General features: G+C 40.1%; 1 protein-coding gene across 8 annotated transcripts in view; it reads left to right on the top strand.

Moving 5' to 3' along the window:
• tesk2 (testis associated actin remodelling kinase 2) overlaps positions 1 to 22,294 on the top strand; it is a 124,388-nt gene that overhangs the window by 30,630 nt on the left and 71,464 nt on the right. For all 8 annotated transcript variants that reach the window (XM_041208083.1, XM_041208085.1, XM_041208082.1 and 5 more), the window contains 2 exons: positions 2,627 to 2,914; positions 18,573 to 18,694. In XM_041208083.1, the coding sequence (XP_041064017.1) occupies positions 2,699 to 2,914; positions 18,573 to 18,694 (338 nt within the window). In that variant the 5' untranslated portion in view covers positions 2,627 to 2,698. The remainder of the gene's footprint in view (positions 1 to 2,626; positions 2,915 to 18,572; positions 18,695 to 22,294) is intronic.

Here is a 22,294-nt window from a genome sequence, read left to right as displayed (position 1 = left end):
TCTTGATGGCCTCTAGTTATGCTCTTCCCCCACATGAAGAAACATTCCCTCTCTATCAAAATCTTTCATAATTTTAAAGATCTATTAGGTCACCCCTCAGCCTTTTTTTTTCAAGAAAAAAGTGTAGCCTGTATACCCATGCATTTTGGGTATCACCCTTGCCTCTCTGTACCCTTTCCAGTGCCCCTATTCATTTTTTAATATGGCTGCATGTTGTACTCAAGGTTCAGTACAGGTTTAGCATAACTTCCCTCTTTTTCAATTCTATTCCTGCTAGAAATAAAGGCTAGTGTGTTTATAACATCAGTTGTGGAAAATTACTGGACTCTATCATTGGAAAAGGAGGGTATGAGAATGGTGGATAGGAGAGTGTCTGTGGATGTTACCTGTATGGACTGCTGGAAGGTATTTGATAAGGTTCTGCAGAGGAGATTTTTCACAAAAATGAAAGCACGTGGCAGTGGAGGGAATCTCGTGACATATGTTGGTAATTGGTTGGCAGATACATGACAGAGAGTAGGGATAAAGGAGATGCTCTAATTGGTGGGATATGACAAAAGGCATGCAGTGGTCTAAGGAACTGTAATGAGACTTCTGCTTGTCAGAATTTATACCAGTGACTTGCATGAAGGAATAAAGAGCTGTACATCTAAGTTGGCAGATGACACTAAGTTGTTTAGATAGGAGCAGAAAGTTACAAAGGTACAAGCAGAATCTGGGCAGATCTATACTGCATGCAGCTCTATGTGGGGAAGTATGAGGCTATCCAATTTGGACCCAAGAGACAAATTGTGATGTTTTCTTCATGGTGAGAGACCAGGAGCCTTCGAAGAATAAAAGGTGTTAATTCTGCATGTATACAAATCATTCTGACACAGAAGGTAAACTTTGGAATGTTAGTCTTTATCTCGGGTTGGAATGCAAACATGAGGAAGCAATTGTGAGGTTGCACAGCTCTTTGGTCAGACCCCGGCTGGATTACTGCATTCAATTTTGAGCAGCGAATCTCAGGAAATATAGATCTTAAAGTGGGGTACATCTCCAATTCTCCATAACGATACTGGGTTTAGTGTTGAATTAGGGCAGGTTGCATAGATTTGGTTTGTATTCAATTTAGTTTAGACGGTGGAATGGGGATCAAGTTGCAGTGTTTATAATTATTTGGGGATTTGATAGGGTATTTGCAGTGAAACTCCTTTTCCCTAGTGGGGATTTTGAGGCCAAGGAAGCATAATCTTTAAATTAGAACTAGGCCATTTAGGAGTGAAAGGAGGAAGCACATTTTGCACACAAAGGGTAGTGGAAATCTGGAATTCTTTCCTCCAAAAGGCTGTGGATGTTGAGTCAATTGAGATTTAAGACTGAGATCAGTAGATTTTTGTTAGTTAAAGGTATTGGGTTTCAGCAGAAAAGTAGGTTGTTTAGCCCATTGTGCATGTGCTGGCTCTTTTGAAAGCTATTCAGAAAGTTCCACACCCTGCTCTTTTCCCGTTAACCCTGCAAAATTTTCCTTTAGAAATACATGCTTAGCTCCCTTTTGAAAGTTACTTCCACTTAAATCTGCTTCTATCACCCTTTCAAGGTAAAAGCAAAAAAACTGTGGATGCTGGAAATCCAAAATAAAAATAAGAATACCTGGAAAAACTCAGCAGGTCTGACAGCACCTGCGGAGAGGAACGCAGTTAACGTTTCAAATCCTTATGACTCTTCAACAGAATTAAGGAAAAATAGAAAAGATGTGAAATATAAGCTCGTTTAAGGGGGTGGGGGAGGGGGCGTGGATGGATGGGACAGGTAGAACTGGATAGAGGGCCAGTGATAGGTGGAGATAGCCAAAAGATGTCATAGACAAAAGGACAAAGAGGTGTTGAAGGTGGTGATATTATCTAAGGAATGTGCTAATAGGTGACATTAAGAGTAGAAAGCAGGGCGAGCAAGGTACAGATAGCCCTAGTGGGGGTGGGTTGGGGAGAAGGGATCGAAATAGGCTAAAAGGTAGAGATAAAACAATGGATAGAAATACATTTAAAAAGAATGGAAATAGGTAGGAAAAGAAAAATATATATAAATTATTGGAAAAAAGGGGGATCGGAAAGGGAGTGGGGATGGGGGTACTGCATTCCAGATCATAACCACTTACTGCATTTTTAAAAAAAAATTCTCCTCCTCTCCTGCCCCTGATCTTTTGCCAAATATCTTAAATTTGTGTCCTCTGGTTATTGACTGTCCTTGAATTTTTTATATGGGGATAAGAATTCAGTTGTTTAATGTCAGAGAATTGCTTGTGAGGAGTGAAACTGTAGCAATAATTTGAATAAATGTACTGGAACCACAAAAATAGGAGGGAAGTCTCTAAGCACCGTGAGGAATTCTGGAGAAGCTGAGTACACAGTTGACTGTGCTGGAGCCTAATGCTAATATTGAAGAAAATTTATAAAGTGATGTCCCATGCACAAGCAATTAATAGTGAGGGGAAAAGCTGAGTATAAAGGTTTCCTGTCAGATTTTTCATCACTAGCTTGCTAACAAAAGCAGTGGTAATTTTGTGTTTAGTGCTGTTATGGGGAGAGGTAGGCCAGTAGATTTTTTTATTGAATTACTAAACGTATGTTTTTCTGTCCTTCAGTTTGAGTCCAACTAAATCATTGAAAAGAATTCTGGATGCTAAGATGTGAAAGCCATTTTGCTACACTCTGGAATGGATCGAAACAAAAGGAATTCGATAGCGGGTTTACCATCAAGACATGAACGATTGGAAGATTTTGATGGCAATAGGGAAGGTGGTGTTGCTCAATCAGGGACAGTGTTCCCTTCATCGTACAGAGCCCTGAGTAGTGCTGTCTCCAGACTTACTAGGCTTGATGATTTCATCTGTGAGAAAATAGGATCTGGATTTTTCTCTGAAGTCTACAAGGTTAGTTGGTGCATGTTAGTACTCTCATTCTGTAAAATATAACCGGCAGTGAAAGACCTATAATCTCTTATGTGATCATTTTTAAAAATTGCCCACCCCTTCCTTATTTGTGCTGTTAAACAATACTGTTTGGAGGCCAACCAAAAGGAATGGGGGAATGGATAGTATGAATTCATGTTTCTCAATGGCAGTTGTGTAATTTGTTGTTGATCAAGAAGGATGAAGCCTAGCCTTCATATGTGAAATATTTTGAAACCTTAATTAGAACTGATGAAACTTAAAAGAAAAGGCATGGCTAATGTTCTCTGTTGTAGACTAAAGCAAGTGCTTTAACGATTTGGCTCCTGGGTGATGGTCAAACCACCTGGCATTTTATTGTGTTTGCCTTGCTTAATGCCCCTTTGATCAGGATATATATTACTGGATGCAAAGGCATGGCAAACAGAATAATATGCCACATGGTTTGACCATCACCCAGGAGCCAAATCATTAAAGCACTTGTTTTAGTCTACAATAGACAACATTAGCCATGCTTTTCTTTTAAGTTTCATATTACTGGATGCAAAAGCAAAATACTGCAGATGCAGGAAAACAAAAAATAAAAACAAAATTCTGGAAATACTGAGCAGGTCACGCAGCATCTGTGGAGAGAAAAACAATCGACGTTTCAGATGTGTGGGGCTCTGATGAAAGGTCACAGACTTAAAATGTTAAGTCTTTTTTTCCCTCCACAGATGCTGCCTGATCTCAGTATTTCCAGCATTTTCTATTTTTGATTTTTATATATTATCAGAAACTGAAAAAAGATTTGAACTTCAGCAGTCAGTCTCTGTAAAACTAACCACTTGTAAAGAACTCTTATAATTTTATCTATTTTGCTTTTTTGGTGAAATAATTGTTATCTTTTATAGCCTATTAGCACTTTCTAAAATTGCCCAGGGTTTAAAGTGGCCACCCTACAGCCTGGGTTAATATCTACTCTATACTCTTGTGTGCTCCTAGGCTGCTGCTTTCTCCTCCTGCTGCACTGACTTGGCCAGTATACCCATGCTGCCTGGTTTAAAAAAAATTACTGAATACTGATCAGTTCTCACTGTTGGGCTGATAGTTTGCATTCTTTCATTCACATAGCTCATTCGCTCCCGGTCTGATTTGGAGTAACTTTTTGATTTGACTGTGCAGCTGCAAAATGCTGACTAATGGCTCAATGGGAACACAAGTTGACTTTTCTCCTGGAAAAAATTTGCTAATGTTGATCGATCTTTTTCTTGGTGGCAGGGAGGATGGATGGTGGGATGTAGTTGGATAGCCAGGCTCCAAACATAGATGTTTGATCTATTAGTGATTTATACTTATAATATGCTCTGTTTTATGCCCTCTACTTTTTTTTTAACTAAAATGAAGGAAATTATGAAACCTAGTATTTTCTCCTAAAATAGCTAGACCACATAGATACACCTAATGCTCCTGTAAAACAGGGCATTAGTTGCTGTACAGGCCTGTTGAGCATTCTACATTCACTGTGGAATAGAATGTGGATTGAACTAGCATTCCACCACTCAATTGTAATGTACAGGCTTTTTAGTATGACATTTGGTGGCAGTGTACTGTTTCCTAACTTAACCAGTGATTTCAGTCATGTGATCAGCATGTTCTACAATGCAAAGTAGTCAGTCTGGTTTTTCTGAAAAACTTTGTTTTGTGAATACAAATTTGAATTAGCAACATTTAGTGACATTGGCAGTGTTCCACTACTAGCTAGTCCACAGCAAAGTGACAAGATCTGAGGCCCATTGTGTTTCGAGTTTCTTTTATTGTTTTCCTTAACCTTTCCATCTGTGTGTGAAATATAATTTTCTTTTGTGATCGAAGGTGAGCTTCTGAGATTTAATTTAGGTATTGTGCAAAATTTACCAGTACAGTCGTGACACTTATTCCATGATATAGGGAAAGAACAGGGGACTGGGATTAATTGGTTAGCACAATCAAAGAGATGGTACAGGCAAAATGGGTCAGATAGTCTCTTTCTGTGCATATCATTTGAATTCTATGCATCTGCTTCGTTGAAACAGCAGGACCAGTAACACAGCTTTGAATAAGCACATATATTTTGTACACAAATCCACTTTGGACCACCTTGCATTTTACAAAGTGGACACAGAATTAATTTTCTTATGGCATTGAGATAACTACCATATTCGTAACTTAACTTTTTTTTTGTTTTGAGATAGTGTTATAATAGGTTTTATGGAACAGTTCCATTAATTTGTAAATTAGGAAAGGTTAGGTATTCACATTTTTAAATGAGCTATTGCAACTGAATTTGTTCAATCCCCTTCCTAGATAAGTACCTATAGATTTTGATGGATCTCCCCCTTAGAATTCACCTGAGAGTTGTGATTTAGTCCATAAATTACCGAGTAGTCCACAAAATTACTGGCATTTTTAGACTGACTTCTTTGATGAAAATAAAACATAAAAATCATCAGTGTATAAATATTGGAGCACTAAAGCCATTTAAACGTATACACCGGTCCTTCAAATCTGGTGGGACTTAAACCCACTGGGTCAAGACTCCAATAGATACTGATACTTGCATGCAGCACTGAGGGCATGCTGCATTGTCGAAGGTGCTGCCTTTCAAATAGTGTTAAATTGACCCCTTGTAGTCCCTTGATTGGAAGGGAAGAGATCAAATGACACTATTCGAAGAAGAGCAAGGGAATTCTCCTGGTGTCCTAGCCAACATTTATGACTTACGCCGCCACCAAAAGAAGTCACGTCATCAATTAATTTATCCCATTGCTTTTTGTGGGCCCTTCCAGTGTGCAAATTGGGTGCCATGTTCCCTAGATTACAACAGTGCACTTTAAATGTATTTAATTGCCTCTAAAGCACTTTGGCACTTCCTGAGGTTGTGAAAGGCGCTATAGAAATACAAGTTCTGTCCATGACCTTAATTCTGAAGCTTATCCATAGCAATTAAAACCATAAAATCAGAGTAAATTACAACATGGTTATGGTAGCATATGGTTATGTCACTGGCTTAGTAATCCAGAAGTAAAAACAGAACATGCTGGAAATAGTCAGCAGGTCTGGCAGCAGCTGTGGAGAGAGAAACAGAGTTAATGTTTTCAGGTTTGTCACCTTTCATCAGGAAGATTATTGGGTGGTGGGGTGCAGGGGTGTCCTGTATACTTGACGGGTGAAAACCCCCGTTGCCTTTGCGATCTCCACCACTACCATCACCAGGCCCCCCCACACCCCAATCACCCCACCCAATTAAGTTCAGGGCGGGAAGGGTTGAGGACAACCCTCCTGCCCAGAAGCCAATTGAGACTCTTATGTGGCCACTTCAGGGCCTCTTCCTGGTACACTGGTGTTCAACCAGTGACTGGCAAGGTGATGCCAGGTGGGCAAATTGCCAGATAAACCCAGACAGTTATGCCTGTGGCCTGGTGAGGATTTCCCTCCTATTTGGGCAGCCAACGGAGAGACCAAAGGCAAAGGCCACTCACAGGTGAAGACTGCTCTTAAAACAAGCCCTCTTATCCCACCTTGCCAGTGCCTCCCTGACTGGCCCTGCAGTCCAGGCTGCCTTCCCTCCAGGCTGCAGCCTGGGCCTCCTGCAGCACAGCAGTGGCCACCACTTCCTCTAGTTGGCTGGCAACTCTGAGGCAGGATATCAGCCCTGACCATGACCCTGTTGCCAACCAGGTAAGTGCCTGATTTGCACTAAATCGGCAGGGGGGTGGTGGGCACCTCTGGTCATGGCAGGGTTGCCACCTGCTCTCCAGGCGGTGGACAGGCCCATTGCTGCTAGCTTAGTTTTGCCCATTGACTCTATTTCTGCTCCACAGATGCTGCCAGGCTTAGCGAGAATTTCCAGCATTTACTGCTTTTATTTCAGATTTCCAGCATCTGCAGTATTTTGCTTTTGTTGTAATCCAGAAGTCTTGGCTAATGATCTGGAGAATTGAGTTCAAGTTCCACCATGGCAATTGGAGAATTTGAATTCAATTCAGTAAAATCTGGAGTGAAAAACTAGTACAGGTAATGGTGCCCATGAAACTATTGGATTGTTGTTAAAAATGCATCTGGTTCACTGATGTCCTTCAGTGAAGCAAATCTACTGTCCTTAACTGATCTTGCCAATATGTGACTTGTGTCAAAATTGAGAGAGCTGTCCCACCCACTAGTCAAGTGACATCCTTATATAGTCATGCTATATAAGAGCCAATGTGGTTGGCTCTTAAAAGGTGCCCTCTGAGCAAGGGTAATTAGGGATGGACAATAAATGCTGGCCTAACCAGTGGTGCCTAGATCCTATGAACAAATTAAAAAAAAACCCTCAGAATCAATGTTCCAGACTCCTCAAATGCTATCCCTCAGTATGACTATCCCACCAGCAGGACATACCCACCAGAGGTAGCAGCACAGTGGTATGCTGTTTGGAGGGAGTACCCTTGGAAGTACTCCATGTTGACTCTAACCCTATGAAGCCTTATGGCATCAGGTCAAACCTGGACAAGGAAAGCTCCTGATTACCACTTGCTGCTCTCCCTCAGCTGATGAATGAGTACTTATTCACCACTTGAAAAAAACACTGAGGGTGACATCGGCACGGAATGGACTCTGGGTGGAGGTTTCGATGTTCGTTACCAAAAGTGACTCAATAATACCACTGCTGACCAAGCTAGCAGAGTCCTGAAGGAAATAGCTGCCACACTGGGCTTGTGGCAAGTGGTAAGAAAACCAGCACACAAAAAAACTATTTGACTGTGTTCTCATTAATCTACTTGTTGCAGCTGTATCTGTCCATGATCGTGTTGGTTGGCGTGACCACTGCACAGTCCTTGTGGAGATGAAGTTCCAACATCGCACTGAGGACACCCTCCATCATACTGTGTGGCAATTCCACCATGCTAAATGGGATAGATTCAGAATAGATTTATCAACTCAAAATTGGCATCTATTGTGGCCGTTAACAACAGGGAGGAGGAGGCTCCGTTAACATCCCACCATTAATGATAGAGGAGCCAAGCATATGAGTGCAAAGATAAGGCTGAAGAGTTTTCAGCCATTTTCAACCAGAAGCGCCAAGTGGATGAACCATCTTTTCCTCCTTTTGAGGTCCCCACCATGACAAAAGAGTCTTCTGATTCGATTTATTCCCTGTTATACCAAGAAATTGCTGAATGCAGCAGATACAGCAAAGGCCTCTTTTATGGCACGAGTTGTTGTATTCTGGTTAGTGTTCCCTAATACACTGAAAAGCTGTTTAGTTGTCTCAAAGCTTTTCAGTGTATTAGTAAATAGTGTTGTAGGGTGGGCAAGAGGGTCGTTGGGGTGGGGCAGAGCCGGGTCAGGTTGGGGTGATGGGGGAGATGGAGGTGGGGGTGTGTTGTCCGTTGTATAGTTACCCAGGATTTTTCTATCTGACATTTCCTGGATAACTTTTCAAGTATATAAGTCAGAACCACCAGAGTTGAGATTTTTTTGGAGTGTACAAGGAAGCGGGGGAATTGCCTATTGGAAGTTCCAACTTCCTGGGCATTTCCCACAGAGTCAGTGTGTTGGGATTTCCGAGGGGTCCCATAGAGTAGTTCGGGGTTATGTCCGGTCTCCGACGGTTGGGTGACCAGAGGATTTGGGCCCTAATTTGGCTGATACTTTGGGTGCAGTATGCACTAAAGTGCTGATTATTGGAAGATATACTCTTCTCGATGAAACATTAATTAGAGGTCCTGCTAACTGAGCTGGCGGACATAAAAGATTTCTTGGCACTATGCAAAGAGTAGAAGGGAATTCTCCTAACTTCCTAGCAAATATTACCTCCCTCAGTCAACATATCTACCATAACCAATCTTATTTACTGTTTATAAGAACATAAAAACTAGGAGCAGGAGTAGGCAATTCAGCCCCTCGAGCCTGCCCCGCCATTTAATACGATCATGGCTGATCTCATTTCAGCCTCAACTCCAATATTCTGCCCTCTCCCCATAACCTTTCAACCCATTACTAATTAAAAATCTGCTTATCTCCTCCTTAAATTTATTCAGCTTCCCGGCATCCACTGCATTCCGAGGCAGTGAATTCCACAGATTCGCAACCCTTTGAGAAAAGTAATTCCTCCTCATCTCCGATTTAAATCTACCACCCCTTAGCCTAAAACTATGGCCTCTCATCTCTCATTCTAGAGTGCCCCAGAAGGGGAAACATCCACTCCATGTCTACTTTGTCTATCCCCTTTAGCAGCTCATATACCTCAATTAGATCTCCTCTCATCCTTCTAAACTCTAGTGAGTATAGGCCTAAACTGCTCAAGCTGTCCTTATAAGACAAGGCCTGCATCTCTGGAATCAATCTAGTGAACCGCCTCCAATGCAACTACATCCTTCCTCAAGTAAGGGGACCAAAACCGTGCACAGTACTCCAGGTACGGTCTCACTAATGCCTTGTACATTGCAATAACACTTCCCTATTTTTATACTATATTCCTTTAGCAATAAATGCCAAAATTCCATTTGCCTTCCTTATTACCTGCTGTACCTGCATACTTGCTTTCAGCGATTCATGACCTTGCTGTATACAGTTGGCTCCTATGTTTTCCTATTCTAACAGTTATTGCATTGCTAAATTAATTAATTGTTTAAGAAATATCATTGTGACAATTAGATGTTCCATGGGCACAAAAATGTGCCCTTTGATATCTTTTTTTCTCTCTTATTGATTTGTTTTCTTTGTCTGTATACAAAAAATAAATGTTGTAATTGTAAAAATTGAAACTGTTCCCATAGAACGGAACAGTTTTTTTTAGAATCATATAATAGTACTATAATAGTAATAGAATGAGGCTGTTTGGACTATCAAGTCTGCATCGGCTCTTTTGAAGAGCGACCAGTTTAGTCCCACTTTCCCGCTCTTCCTTTATATCTGTTTTTTTTTTTCCCCTGTAAGTGTTTATCCGTTTCCTTTTCAAAAATCTCTTTTGGGTCTGTTTTCACTTCCCCATCAAGCAGTGCATTTCAAATCCTAAGCACCTGTTGTGTTTTTTTTTTAAACACCTTAAATCTATACCTTCTCATTATGAACCCTGTCATCATTGGAAATATTTTATTTAATTTGCAAGGGGGTCAAGGATTATAGGGGCAGGCAAAAAAGTGCACTTAAGGACACATTCAGATCAACCACAAGAACATAAATAGAAGCAGGAATAGACCATATGGCCTGTCAAGCCTGCTTCATCATTCAATACGATCATGGCTGATCTCAGGTTTCGACTTCACTTTCCCGCCTGCTCCCATACCACTTAATTCCCTGAGAGACCAAAAATTTGTCCATCCCAGCCTCAAATATATTCAATGTTGGAACATCCATAATCCTCTAGGGTAGAGAATTCTAAAGATTCATGACTGTTTGAGATTCTACTCATCTCAGTGCTAAATGATTGGCTCCTTATCCTGAGACTGTGACCCCATAATTTAGACTCCCTGACCAGCAGAAACAACCAGCATCAACCCTATCAAGCCTTTTCAGAATTTTGTAGGTTTCAATGAGATCACCTCATTCTTCTAAACTCCAGAGAAGATAAGCCCAATTTACTTAGTCCCTCATCATAGTACATGCCTCTCTTCGTAAACAACCCCCTCATCACTGTACTGCCTCCAATGCAAGTATATTCTTAAGTGTGGAGACCAAATCTGCACGCACTATTCCAGATGTGGTCTCACCAAAACTCTACAATTGTAGCAAGACTTCTTTATTGTTGAACTCCAGTCCCCTTCCAATAAAAGCCAGCATGCCATTTGCCTCCCTAATTGCTTGCTGCACCTGCATGGTAACTTTTTGTTCCTTGTCCAAACGCATCCAAGTCTCTTTGAACATCAATACTTAGAAGTTTCACATCTTTTACAAAATATTCTGCTTTTCTATTCTTACGATCAAAGTGAATATCTTCATACTTTCCCACATTATACTCCACCTGCTAACTTGTTCTCCACTCACTATATCTCTTTGCAGCCTCCTTTGTCCTCCCCATGACTTACTTTCCCACCTAGCTTGGTACCATTAACAAACTTAGATTCATTACTCTCTGTCTCTTCATTTAAGCCATTAATATTGATTATAAATAGCTGATGTCCCAGCACTGATCCTTGCAGCACTTCACTATTCACTGCCTGCCAACTTGGGAAAAAGCCCTGTTTATGCCCACTCTCTGCTTTCTAAGCATTAATCAATCCTCTATCCATGCTAAAACACTACCAGACATCTACTGTTTCCCCTTTATCTAACCTACAAGTTACATCCTCAAAAAAAACTCTAATAAATTTGTCAAACAGGATTTCCCTTTAGTAAAACCATGTTGACTTTTCTAATCATAATATGCTTTTCTAAGTGCATTGTTAAGACTGAATAGATTCCACCATTTTCTCAACATCTGATGCTGGCTTGACTGACCTGTAGTTCGCTGTTTTCTCTCTTTCCTTTCTTGAAAAGTGGTGTAACATTTGCAAACTTCCCGAATCTAAGGAATTTTGGAAAATCATAGCCTGTACATCAACCAACTCTGCAGCTATCTCTTTTAGAGCTCTAGGGTGTAGGTTATCAGGTCCCGGGATTTGTTGGATTTTAGCCCCTTAAGTTTCTCTAATACATTTTCTCTGCTGATATTAATTTTCTCACTCTTTTTAGCCCCTAGGTCTATTTCTGGTATGGAACTCATGTCTTCTCCTGTGAAGACGGACACAAAGTATTTATTCAATGCCTCTGCCATTTCCTCATTCCCCATGATAATTTCTCCTGTCTCTAAGGGACCAATGTTTACTTTAGCTACTCTCTTTTTTCATATGTGTAAAAGCTCTTTCAATCTGTCTTCATAAGTACAAACATGAAATAGGAGCAGAAGTTTGCCATTCGGCCCCTTGAGCCTGCTCCGCCAGTCAGTTTGATCATGGCTGAATTCCACATTCCCATCTACCACTGATAACCTTAGATTCTTGTTAGGAAGGAAGTCTATCTTAAAAATATTCAATCACCCCAACTCCACCATCTTCTGAGGGAGAGAGTTCCAAAGTCACACAACCCTCTGAGAGAAAAAAATTCTCCTTATCTCTGTCCTAAAAAGACAATTCCTAATTTTAAAACAGTGTCCTCTAGTTCTGGACTCACCCATGAGGAAACATCCTTTCAAACAGCAAGGCTATTCAGGATCTTGTATACTTCAATCAAATCACCCCTTACTCTTGTAAACTCCAGGGAAACAAGCCCAGTCTGTCTAACCATTCCTGATAAGATAACCCACTCATTCCAGGTATCAATCTGGTAAACCACCTTTGAACTGCCTCCAATACATTTACATCCTTCCTTAAGTAAGGGGTGGGGGGGGAACAGTGGTGGGAAAAAAGATTGAAAAGGCTAAAAGCTGGGGACAAAACAGTGAATGAAAATGGAAATAAAATTAAGAAATAATAATGATGAAAGTAAGTAGGGGGGAAATAAATAAAAATAAAAAAATAAAAATGAATATAGAAAAAAGGGGGGTATCAAAAAGGGTTGGGGATGGAGGAGAGAGTTCATGGTCTGAAGTTGTTGAACTCCACATTAAGTCCGGAAGGCTGTAAAGTGCCTAGTCGGAAGATGAGGTGCTGTAATGTTCAGTTCCCCTCGTAATAAAGGATGGCATTCCATTAGTCCCCTTAGTTACTTGTTGTATCTGCACGTTAACTTTGAGACTCATGCACTGGAACACCTAGATCCCTCTGCACCTCGGAATTCTGCAGTCATTCCCCGTTTAATAATACTCTGCTTTTTTATTCTTCCTGCCAAAGTGAACAACTTCACATTTTCACACATTATCCTCCATCTGCCATTTTTGTCCACTCACGCAGCCCATCCTTATCCCTGTGCAACCCTCTTATGTCCTCTTTACAACATACTTTCTTACCTATCTTTGTCATCTGCAAATTTAGCTACCATGCTTTTGCTGCCTTCATCTAAGTCATTGATATAAAATGTAAAAAGTTGAGGTCTCAGCACAGAACCCTGTGGGACTCCACTTGACACATCCTGCCAATCATGAAGTGACCCATTTATGCATACTGTTTTCTGCCAGCCAGCCAATCTTCCATCCATGTTAATATGTTACCCCTACACCATGAGCTTTTAATTTTCACAATAACCTTTAATGTGGCATCTTATCAAATGCCTTCTGGAAATCCAAGTTCAGTACGTCTACAGGCTCCCCTTCATCCGCAGCACCTATCACTCCTTCAAAGAATCCAATAAATTGGTTAAACATGATTTCCCTTTCATAAAACCATGCTGACTTTTCCCAATTTACCCTGAGTTTTTTAAGTGTCCAGCTAAAACCTCCTTAATGATGGATTTGAACACCTTCCCCACGACAGACGTCAACCTAACTGGCCTATGGCTTCCTGTTTTATGCCTCCATCCCATCTTGAATAGAGGGGTTATAATTGCTACTTTCCAGTCTAATGGAACCTTTCCAGAATCTAGCAAATTTTGGAAAATTAACACCAAACTCATTAGCCATCTCTTTTAAGACACTAGGATGAGGTCTATTAGGACTGGAGACTTTTCAGCCCGCAGCCCCATCAGTTGCTCAGTACCACTTTCTTAGTGATTGTAATTTCATCGAGTTCCTCTCTCCCTTCCAGTTCTTGATTTAGCGCTATTATTGGAGTGTTTTTTGTATCTTCTATAGTGAAGCCAGAAACAAAACATTTGTTTATTTCATCCACCATTTCCTTATTATCTACAATTAACTCCCCATTGTCACTCTCTAGAGGACCAATACTCACTTTACTTACTGTTTCCTTTTAAATACTTATGGAAATTCTTGCTATCCGTTTTTATATTTCTAGGTAGCTTTCTCTTATACTCTAATTTATTTTTCCTGATTGACCTTTTAGCCATTCTCTGCTGTTCATTATATCCTGACTAATCATCTGACCTGCCACTCATCTTTGTCCAGTTCTATGCTTCTTCCTTAAGTTTGACATTTTCCTTAAGTTTAGCTAATCACAGATGGCAGGTCCTCCCCATAGATTTTTTTCTTTATAGTAGGAATATATATTCTTTGTATTCTGAAATATCCCTTTAAATGTCTGCAACTGCTTCTCTATTGATCTATCCACTAGCCTAGCATCCCAGTACACTTCAGCTACCTTAGCTTTCATGCCTATATAGTTGCCCTTATTTAAGTTTAAAATACTAATCTTAGACTCACTCTTCTACCTTTCAAACTGGATGTAAAATTCAATTATATTGTGGTTGCTGCTACCTAGGAGTACCTTTACTCTAAGGTCATTAATTAATCCTGTCACATTACAAAATACCAAGTCTAATATAACCTGCTCCCTGGTTGGTTCCAGAATGTGTTGCCCTAAGAAACCATCTCAAAAGCATTCTATGAACCCATCCAGGCTACTACTGCCAATCTGTATTTTCCAGTTTATATGTAGATTAAAATCACTCATGATTATTGCTGTCCCTTTATCACAAGGACCCAATATATATCTTTTAAATTTTGTCCTACATTTTGGTTATTGTCAGGGGGCCTGCAGACCACTCCTACTAGTGACTTATTTTCCCTACAATTCTTCTTCTCAATCCAAACCAATTCTATATCCTGATCTCCTAAACTAAGGTCATTTCTAACTATTGCACCAATGCCAACCTTGATTAACAGTGCTACCCCTCCATCTTTCCCTAGCTACCAATTCTTCTTGATTGTCACATACCGCTCAATATTCAATCTTCGTCATCCTGCAGCTATGTCTCTGTAATGGCTATCAAATCATATTTATTTACTTTAGCATGAGCTATCAATTCATCTACTTTGTTATGAATGCTGCATGCGTTCAGATACAGAGGTTTTAGTTTTGTCTTTTTGTTGTCTTTGTAATATTTAGTCTTGTTGGTGAATTCTTAGGTATTTTTCTTTGTGCCTTCCTGCCATTTTCTGACCCTGATTTCCCATATTGCTATTTTGCTCTCTTTCCTTGACTCTACCCCTTGAATTGCTACATTTACCTCAGCTTATTCCCTCACCCCAGTGCTTAGTTTAAAGGCCTCTCTACTTCCCTAGTTATGTGACTCACTAGCACACTGGTCCCAGCACAGTTCAGGTGTAGACTACCCCAACGGTATAACCCCCACTTTCTCCAGCACTGATGTCAGTGTCCCACAAATTAGCAGCCACTTATCCCACACCAGTCTTCGAGCCATGCATTCATTTCCCTAACCTTATTTGCCCCATGTCAATTTGCACGTTAGTCAGGTAATATTCCAGAGATGATTAACTGTGAGGTTCTGCTGAATTTGGTGCCTAGCTGTTCATAGCGACTATGCAGAACTGCTTCCCTTGTCCTGCCTATGTCGGTGTTACTGCGTGTACTGTGACAGCTGGATCCTCCCCCTCCCACTGTAAGTTCCTCTCCAGCTCTGAGCAAATGCCGTGAACCCTGGCACCGAGCAGGCACCACAGCTGTCTGAGCTCTCGCTCTTTGCTGCAGAGACCCTATACTGTCCCATGCTAACGCTACATTCCTTTTTGCTTCCCTACCTGTTTGATAATTGCAAAGTCTGAGGCTTCTCCATAATTGTCTGCTTGGTTCCTTCACCTGCCTCACTCATGGTCACATCCTCCTGTCCCTCACCATTGTCCAAAATGGACGACCCTATTCTAAGAGTTGTGATCAACTTCTATTTCTTCCTTATGTTGTGCAGTATCTGCAGTTTGGCTTCCAGATCAGTAATCCTGATCCAGAATTCTTTTAACTGCTTACACTTCCTGCAGATGTATTTGCCCTAGATAGCCTTGGCGTCCAGAAGTGCCCACATTCCACAGCTACAACATAGCACCTGTCCTGCCATTGTTTTTTTTTAATGTTATTTAGTTAATTTAATTTAGTTAGTTTCTTAATTAACTTAGAAGAATTCCTATGTATACTTTAATTTACTGTGCTTATTAAAAGCTAGTACTGCCTACAACTAAAAGTTATCAGTTACTTAATTACACAGGTTTGTGTTTTAGGTATTAAGTTTAATTATTTTGTTTATTTTATTTTGAAGTTTTATTTTTATTTATTTTTAATTTTTTAATAAACCCTACTACTACCAATAAATTTTGCTACTGCTATTACAGAAACCTTATTATGAAGAAAACCTTACAGTTGCCAATAAATTGTACCAGTATTTAAAAGATAACTGAGCAGAACAAGTAAAATACTCATTACAGAATCACTTACCTAGTTCCCTATGATGTCACACTTGACTTTCCCCAAATCTGGCCAGTCCACTGAGATCCACCAACTCTTTTATCTCCCTGGCTGCCCGCTTGCTTCTCCTCATGTTCTTTTATCTCCTGGTTCCCCTCTAGTTCCTTCTTGAGCACTCTACTCTCTCTGTCATATATTTCTGGCTAGTTTACTCTTGTTCTTTTTTTTCCTTCTTTATAAACCTGTGGCCCTCTGCTGGTTTCTAAAACACTTCCAATTGTCCGACTTGCTACTGTATTTTGCAACGTTAAGCCACTTCTTTTAATCTAATACGATCCTTAACTTCCTGAGTGAGCCACGGGTGAGATTTTCTTGCTGAGTTTTTGTTTTTCAATGGGATGTATTTTTGCTGAACATTTTGAATTGTTACTTTAAATGTTTGCTACTGTTTATTTACCTCCATACCTTTTCACCTATTTACCCAATTAATCGCAGCCAGTTCTCCCCTCATACCTATGTTACAGGTTTTGTTTAAGCTTAAGATGCTTGTTTGCGATTGGAGTATGTCACTTTCAAACTCAACATTGAATTGAATGTATTATGATCACAAGTTCCCAGTGGATCTTTTACTATGACATTACTAATTAACCCTGCTTCATTACACAATACTAGATCTAAGATAGCTTTATCCCTAGTCAGTTCCACAACGCATTGCTCCAAGAAACTGTCATGAAAACTTTCTACAAACTCATCATCTAGACCACTCTTACCAATTTGATTGTCTTAGTCTGTGAAACTTACAGCCCAAGGATTCAGGCTTGGCTGATAAGTGGCAAGAAATGTTTGCACCACAAATGCCAGGCAATGGCCATTTCCAACGAGAGTATCTAAGCATCCCCCCATTACATTCAACAGCATTAACATTGCTGGGGCCCCTCACATGAACATCCAAGGTGTTGCTGTTGTCCAGAAACTTAACTGGACTAGCCATATAAATACTGTGGTTGGAAGAGCAGGTCAGAGGCTGGGAATCTTGCGGCGGATAACTCCTCTCCTAACTCACCAAAGCCTGTCTACCATCTGCAAGGCGCAAGTCAGGAGTGCAATGGAATACTCTCAACCTGTCTGGATGGAGTGTGGCTCTGACAACACTCAAAAACCTTGACACTATCCAGGCCAAAGCAGCCCGCTTGATCGGCACCCGATCCACCACCTTAAACATTCACTCCCACCACTACCAATGCACAATGGAAGCCGTGTGAACCATACACAGATGTACTGCAGCAAATCATCAAGGCTTCTTCCACAGCACCTTCCAAACTTGTGACCTCTACCACCTAGAAGGGCAAGGGAAGCAGAAGCATGGGAACACCACCACCTGTACGTTTCCCTCCACACTACACTGACCTCTTAACTACATCACCGTTCCTTCAATGTCATTGGGTCAAAATCCTAGGATTCCCTTTCTAACAGCATTGTAAGTGTATCTACACCAGATGGACTGCATTGGTTCAGGAAGGTGGCTTCCCACCACCTTCTCAAGGGCAATTAGAGATGAGCAACAAATGCAGGCCTTCCTGCTCACATCCCATGAAAAGAATTTTAAAAAGTGATTTCACCCAAACCCTATATAATTGCAGCGAAACATCCTTGTTCTTATGCTCTAAGCCTCTTGCAATAAAGGCTAACATACCATTTGCCTTCCTAATTGTTTGTGCTGTACCTAAGTGTTAATGTTCTGTGATTTTTGTGTACAAAGACCTCCAAATCCTGCTGAATATTATTACCTAGTGGGCTCTCAGCTTTCAAAAAAAATTCTGCCTTTTCATTTTTCCTACCAAAGTGGATAGTTTCACACTTCCCCACTTTATGCTCCATCTGTCATCATGCCCAATCGCATAACGGGTCTATATTCCTCTGAAGCCTCTTTGCTTCTTCCACAGTTGGTCCTCTCTTTGAAGCCACTGATATAGATTGTAAATAGATGAGACCCAATCACGGATTCTTGCGGCACTACACCTGTTTGCATCCTGCCATTCCAAAAGTGGCCCTTTTATTTCTACTCTGTTTTCTGTCTGTTAACCAATCCACAATCTGTTAATATATTACTCCCAATACCATCCCATATGCCCTAATCTTTTGTAACAACCTCTTGTGTGGCACTTTATTGAATTCTCTATTCTACTCTCATACAGTCTTTGCTTCTCTTTTTGCACTTCTCTGTACTTTTTATATTTGCTATCAAACTGACATCTGACATACACGTGGGTATACTTTTGCCACCTATCCTGGAGTTTGAAGCACAAACTTCCATTTCTGTTCTTTTCCTTTGTCTCACCTTCCCATAGATTGGCTTTGCAGTTACGGTTTTATACATTAAGGTTACATCTACAGTTTTTTTTTAAATTTTATAGGTGCGGCACAGAACATCAGGCCAAGTAATGGCACTGAAGATGAACAAACAGATTAGCAACAGAGCAAATATGTTGCGGGAAGTGCAATTAATGAATCGTCTTTCTCATCCGAACATTCTAAGGTACTTGAACAGTAAAGTGTGAAACCATGAGTCCCGAAGGGAAATCGCTTTTGAAAATGTTTAGGCTATTCCAAGGCTTGCTTTGCTTATATTGCTAATTAGAGGTTCAGTCAATTTTATTTTAATTTTCACATATTCCTCCTTTAGCTGATGCAAATTTTGGTAGGATTGTATTTCTTTGCAAGTGGCTTACATAAAAAAAGACAATGAGCTATAATTCTTGATTTTTTTTTAATAAAATGTAATTTTTAATAACTTCTGAAAGATATTGAGTGTTATCTTTGTGTTGTATTTATCTGTTTTAACCACCTGTGATTGATGTTGGAAACCTCGATGTTGGAAATTAAAAATGAAAATTGAATTACTGCTGTTCGACATTTTTCTCTCAATGTTCTTATTTCTTTTGGGTATTTTCATGGGCAGACATAAAGATAGATGTGGCAGCCTGAATCTTGGATTACCATGGATCTTTGTACATGTACATATACTTTTACGTCACTATCAGTGATGTAGAATTTCTCCCATGTTATAACTAAGATGGATTTTATGTAATCAGTGGTGTCTCTGCTTGGAGTGTATTAACTTGGAGGCATCATTTTCAACACTGCTTTATTTAACTTTGTTTCATAGTCAACTGAGATTTTTGAGACAAACTATGTAAGTTATGACTGAAATTAAATGTGGCAGAAATTCAAAGAAAATATTTAAAACTTATTTTAAAAGTGGAAGGAAAAGGTTTTTCCTCCAGTTTCAGTTAGATTCACCCATTAAGGTTGATTTCTCCTTAATGGAGAATTGCATTCTGTTCAGTGTAATTATAATTTATTTGTATGGAATTGACTACTAATTCAGAATATAACTCTAAAATTAATAATTGTGTAGAACAAAAATAGGTAAACTTTGATTACAAAATTTTGGATAAAGGAGTTGAAATGCAATTGGTGCTCAAAGCTAAACCTGAGCAAATGTCTATTATTTGGATCATTTTGAGTTATTCTGACGAATTTCCTTGGAGCTTCTGCTACTGGCGCCATAACACAATTTATGTACGTAGATATGATGGGGGAGTTGGAGAAGCCCCAAGGAAATTCATGTCCTGTAACTTCAAAAGCAGGATTGACAATGCCTGTTGAACTGATAAGATGTATAATGGGTTGGCGGGTGACATATGTAATGAGTCTTTTTATTCAGCTGTTAAGTAAAATTCAAAATTGATTACAGTTTTATTCTTTGTGCTGATTGTAGTTCATAAATTGTGAAGTGCCAAATGACTGATATTCTCTTAGTATCTTCAGTTAGAACAGAAGTAGACTATTCAGCACCTTGAGCCTGTTCTGAAATTCAGTTAGGTTATGGCTGATCGATACCTCTTTTCCATTTATTGGTTTTTGATCCATTTCCTTCAATATTCTTAGCTAGCAATGATCTGTTGAAAGTTTCAGTTGACCATTCACACATTCCTTGTGACTTGCTGTTCTATTTTTTTGTCAGTAATTTTTTCCAGTTTATTTTTCCTAATTCCGTATTTACCCAATCAAAATAAGCCTTTTTCCAATTTATTATTTTGATTTTTGTTGCTGTGTTCTTTTCAGTCTTTAACTTAAACCTCATTATTATGTGAGTGCTTTTGCCTAGATGTTCTTCTCTGCTTGCTCCTCTCATCTGTTCTGGCTCATTTCCCATTATGAGATACAGCAGTGCTCCCTCTTTTTAAAATCTGTTTGCAATGTGAATGGTAGAGGCTAAAACCCATCTTGCCATAGATATTAATTATAACCTACTGTTTGGCATCTCTGGAATATATACATAATATATATATTTGAAGTACAGATTTTAATCATTATGTCAGCCTTTGTTCTGGTTTTAGGAGCACATTTTTGCTGCATTCAGAATACTAACTTCTCATCGGCAATATTTGTACAACATCAGAATTAGATTTAGTGGCTGATGGCCTTGAAATTCTTTATAAAAGTAAGGATATAATGTTGGAATTGTATAAAACACTGGTGAGGCCACAACTGGAGTATTGTGTGCATTTCTGGTCACCACATTACGGGAAGGACATAATAGCTCTGGAGAGAGTGCAGAGGAGGTTTACAAGAATGTTGCCAGGGTTAGAAAAGTGTAGCTATGAGGAGAGATTGGATAGGTTGGGGTTATTTTCCTTAGAACAAAGAAGGCTGAGAGGTGACTTGATTGAGGTGTACAAAATTATGAGGGGAATATATAGAGTGGACAGGATAAAATTGTTTCCCTTGGTGGAGAATTCTAGAACCGGGGACATAGATTCAAGATAAGTGGCAGAAGGTGTAGGGGGGACATGAAGAAGAACGTTTTTACTCAGAGGGGTGTCTGGAATTCGCTGCCCAAGTTGGTGGTAGAGGCAGAAACTCTAAACTCTTTTAAAAAGTACCTGGATCTGCACCTTAAGTGCTGTAAGCTGCAGGGCTATGAGCCGGGTGCAGGAAGGTGGGATTAGAAAGGGCACCTGGGTGTCCTCGGGTTGGCATGGACAAGATGGGCTGAATGGCGGCCCCCTGTGCTGTAACTTTTCTATGGTTCTACGTTTCAGCCACTATAGCAAGAGTTATTATTTTTGAGTCCCTGTGCTGTTTAGAGTTCAAACTATAGATTTTTAAGTTACCTTGACTGAATGACTAAAACTGTTGAATATGGCTTTAGCCTTGGATGAATTACTGTTTTTTTGGATCCAGTCTATCTTGGAGAAGGGATCAATTTTTTGTTTTAAAAAGGGGACTTTTTTGGGCTGAAAACTAGATTTGGATGTTAACCTTCAACACTTGACCAGGGAAACCTGTATATTACAGACACTTTGAGGATTGGCATCAGTTGTCTTTCTTTGGTTGCCGATGTCCTTATTAAACAATAGAACGGAAAACTCTTAACCCCCATCCAGAGCAGCAGAGTTACAGCTTTTTCCCTGGGTTCGAGTCAATCCCGAAGATAATGACTTCTCTGCCTCTATGCATGCAGGGTAAAGAGTTCCCATTCCCCAAATACTACTTTTACTAAACCCTCATGCAGAATGCACTAACCTCAAGCATATGGGAGTAAAAAGGAAGCAAGATGCAAGGGGAAGCGTCAGTGATTCAGACTTTGGGAAAATTCTAGAGACAATAGCTTTGTAACAGGTTGTGCCCCAACAACAACTTGTATTTATTTATTCATACGGTGCCTTAAACATAGTAACATATCCCAAGGTGCTTCACAGGACTGGGGAACTAGCTCAGGCATCAGAATTCTGGGAGATGTTGGGACTGGGAGCTCATGGGCAGACAAATCACCTGATCAAACTCCAGGAATGCTTCCAACCAGAGTTGACAACCCTAGACATCTCACTCCACCTGTCAGACAATTACAAATGAACTAATGTATGAACATACAAATTAGGAGCAGGAATAGGCCACTTAGCCCCTCGAGCCTGCTCCGCCATTCAGAAAGATCATGGCTGATCGAATTGTAGCCTCAGCTCCATGATCTCACCTAACCCTGATAACCTTCACCCCCATGCTTATCAAGAATCTGTCTACCTCTGTCTTAAAAAATATTCACAGACTGCTTCCACTGCCTTCTGAGGAA

Source organism: Carcharodon carcharias, chromosome 16 (genome assembly GCF_017639515.1).
Source record: "Carcharodon carcharias isolate sCarCar2 chromosome 16, sCarCar2.pri, whole genome shotgun sequence".
NCBI lineage: Eukaryota > Metazoa > Chordata > Chondrichthyes > Lamniformes > Lamnidae > Carcharodon > Carcharodon carcharias.
Note: the sequence above shows the minus strand (reverse complement) of the source record. Positions and strands in the feature narration are given on the sequence as shown.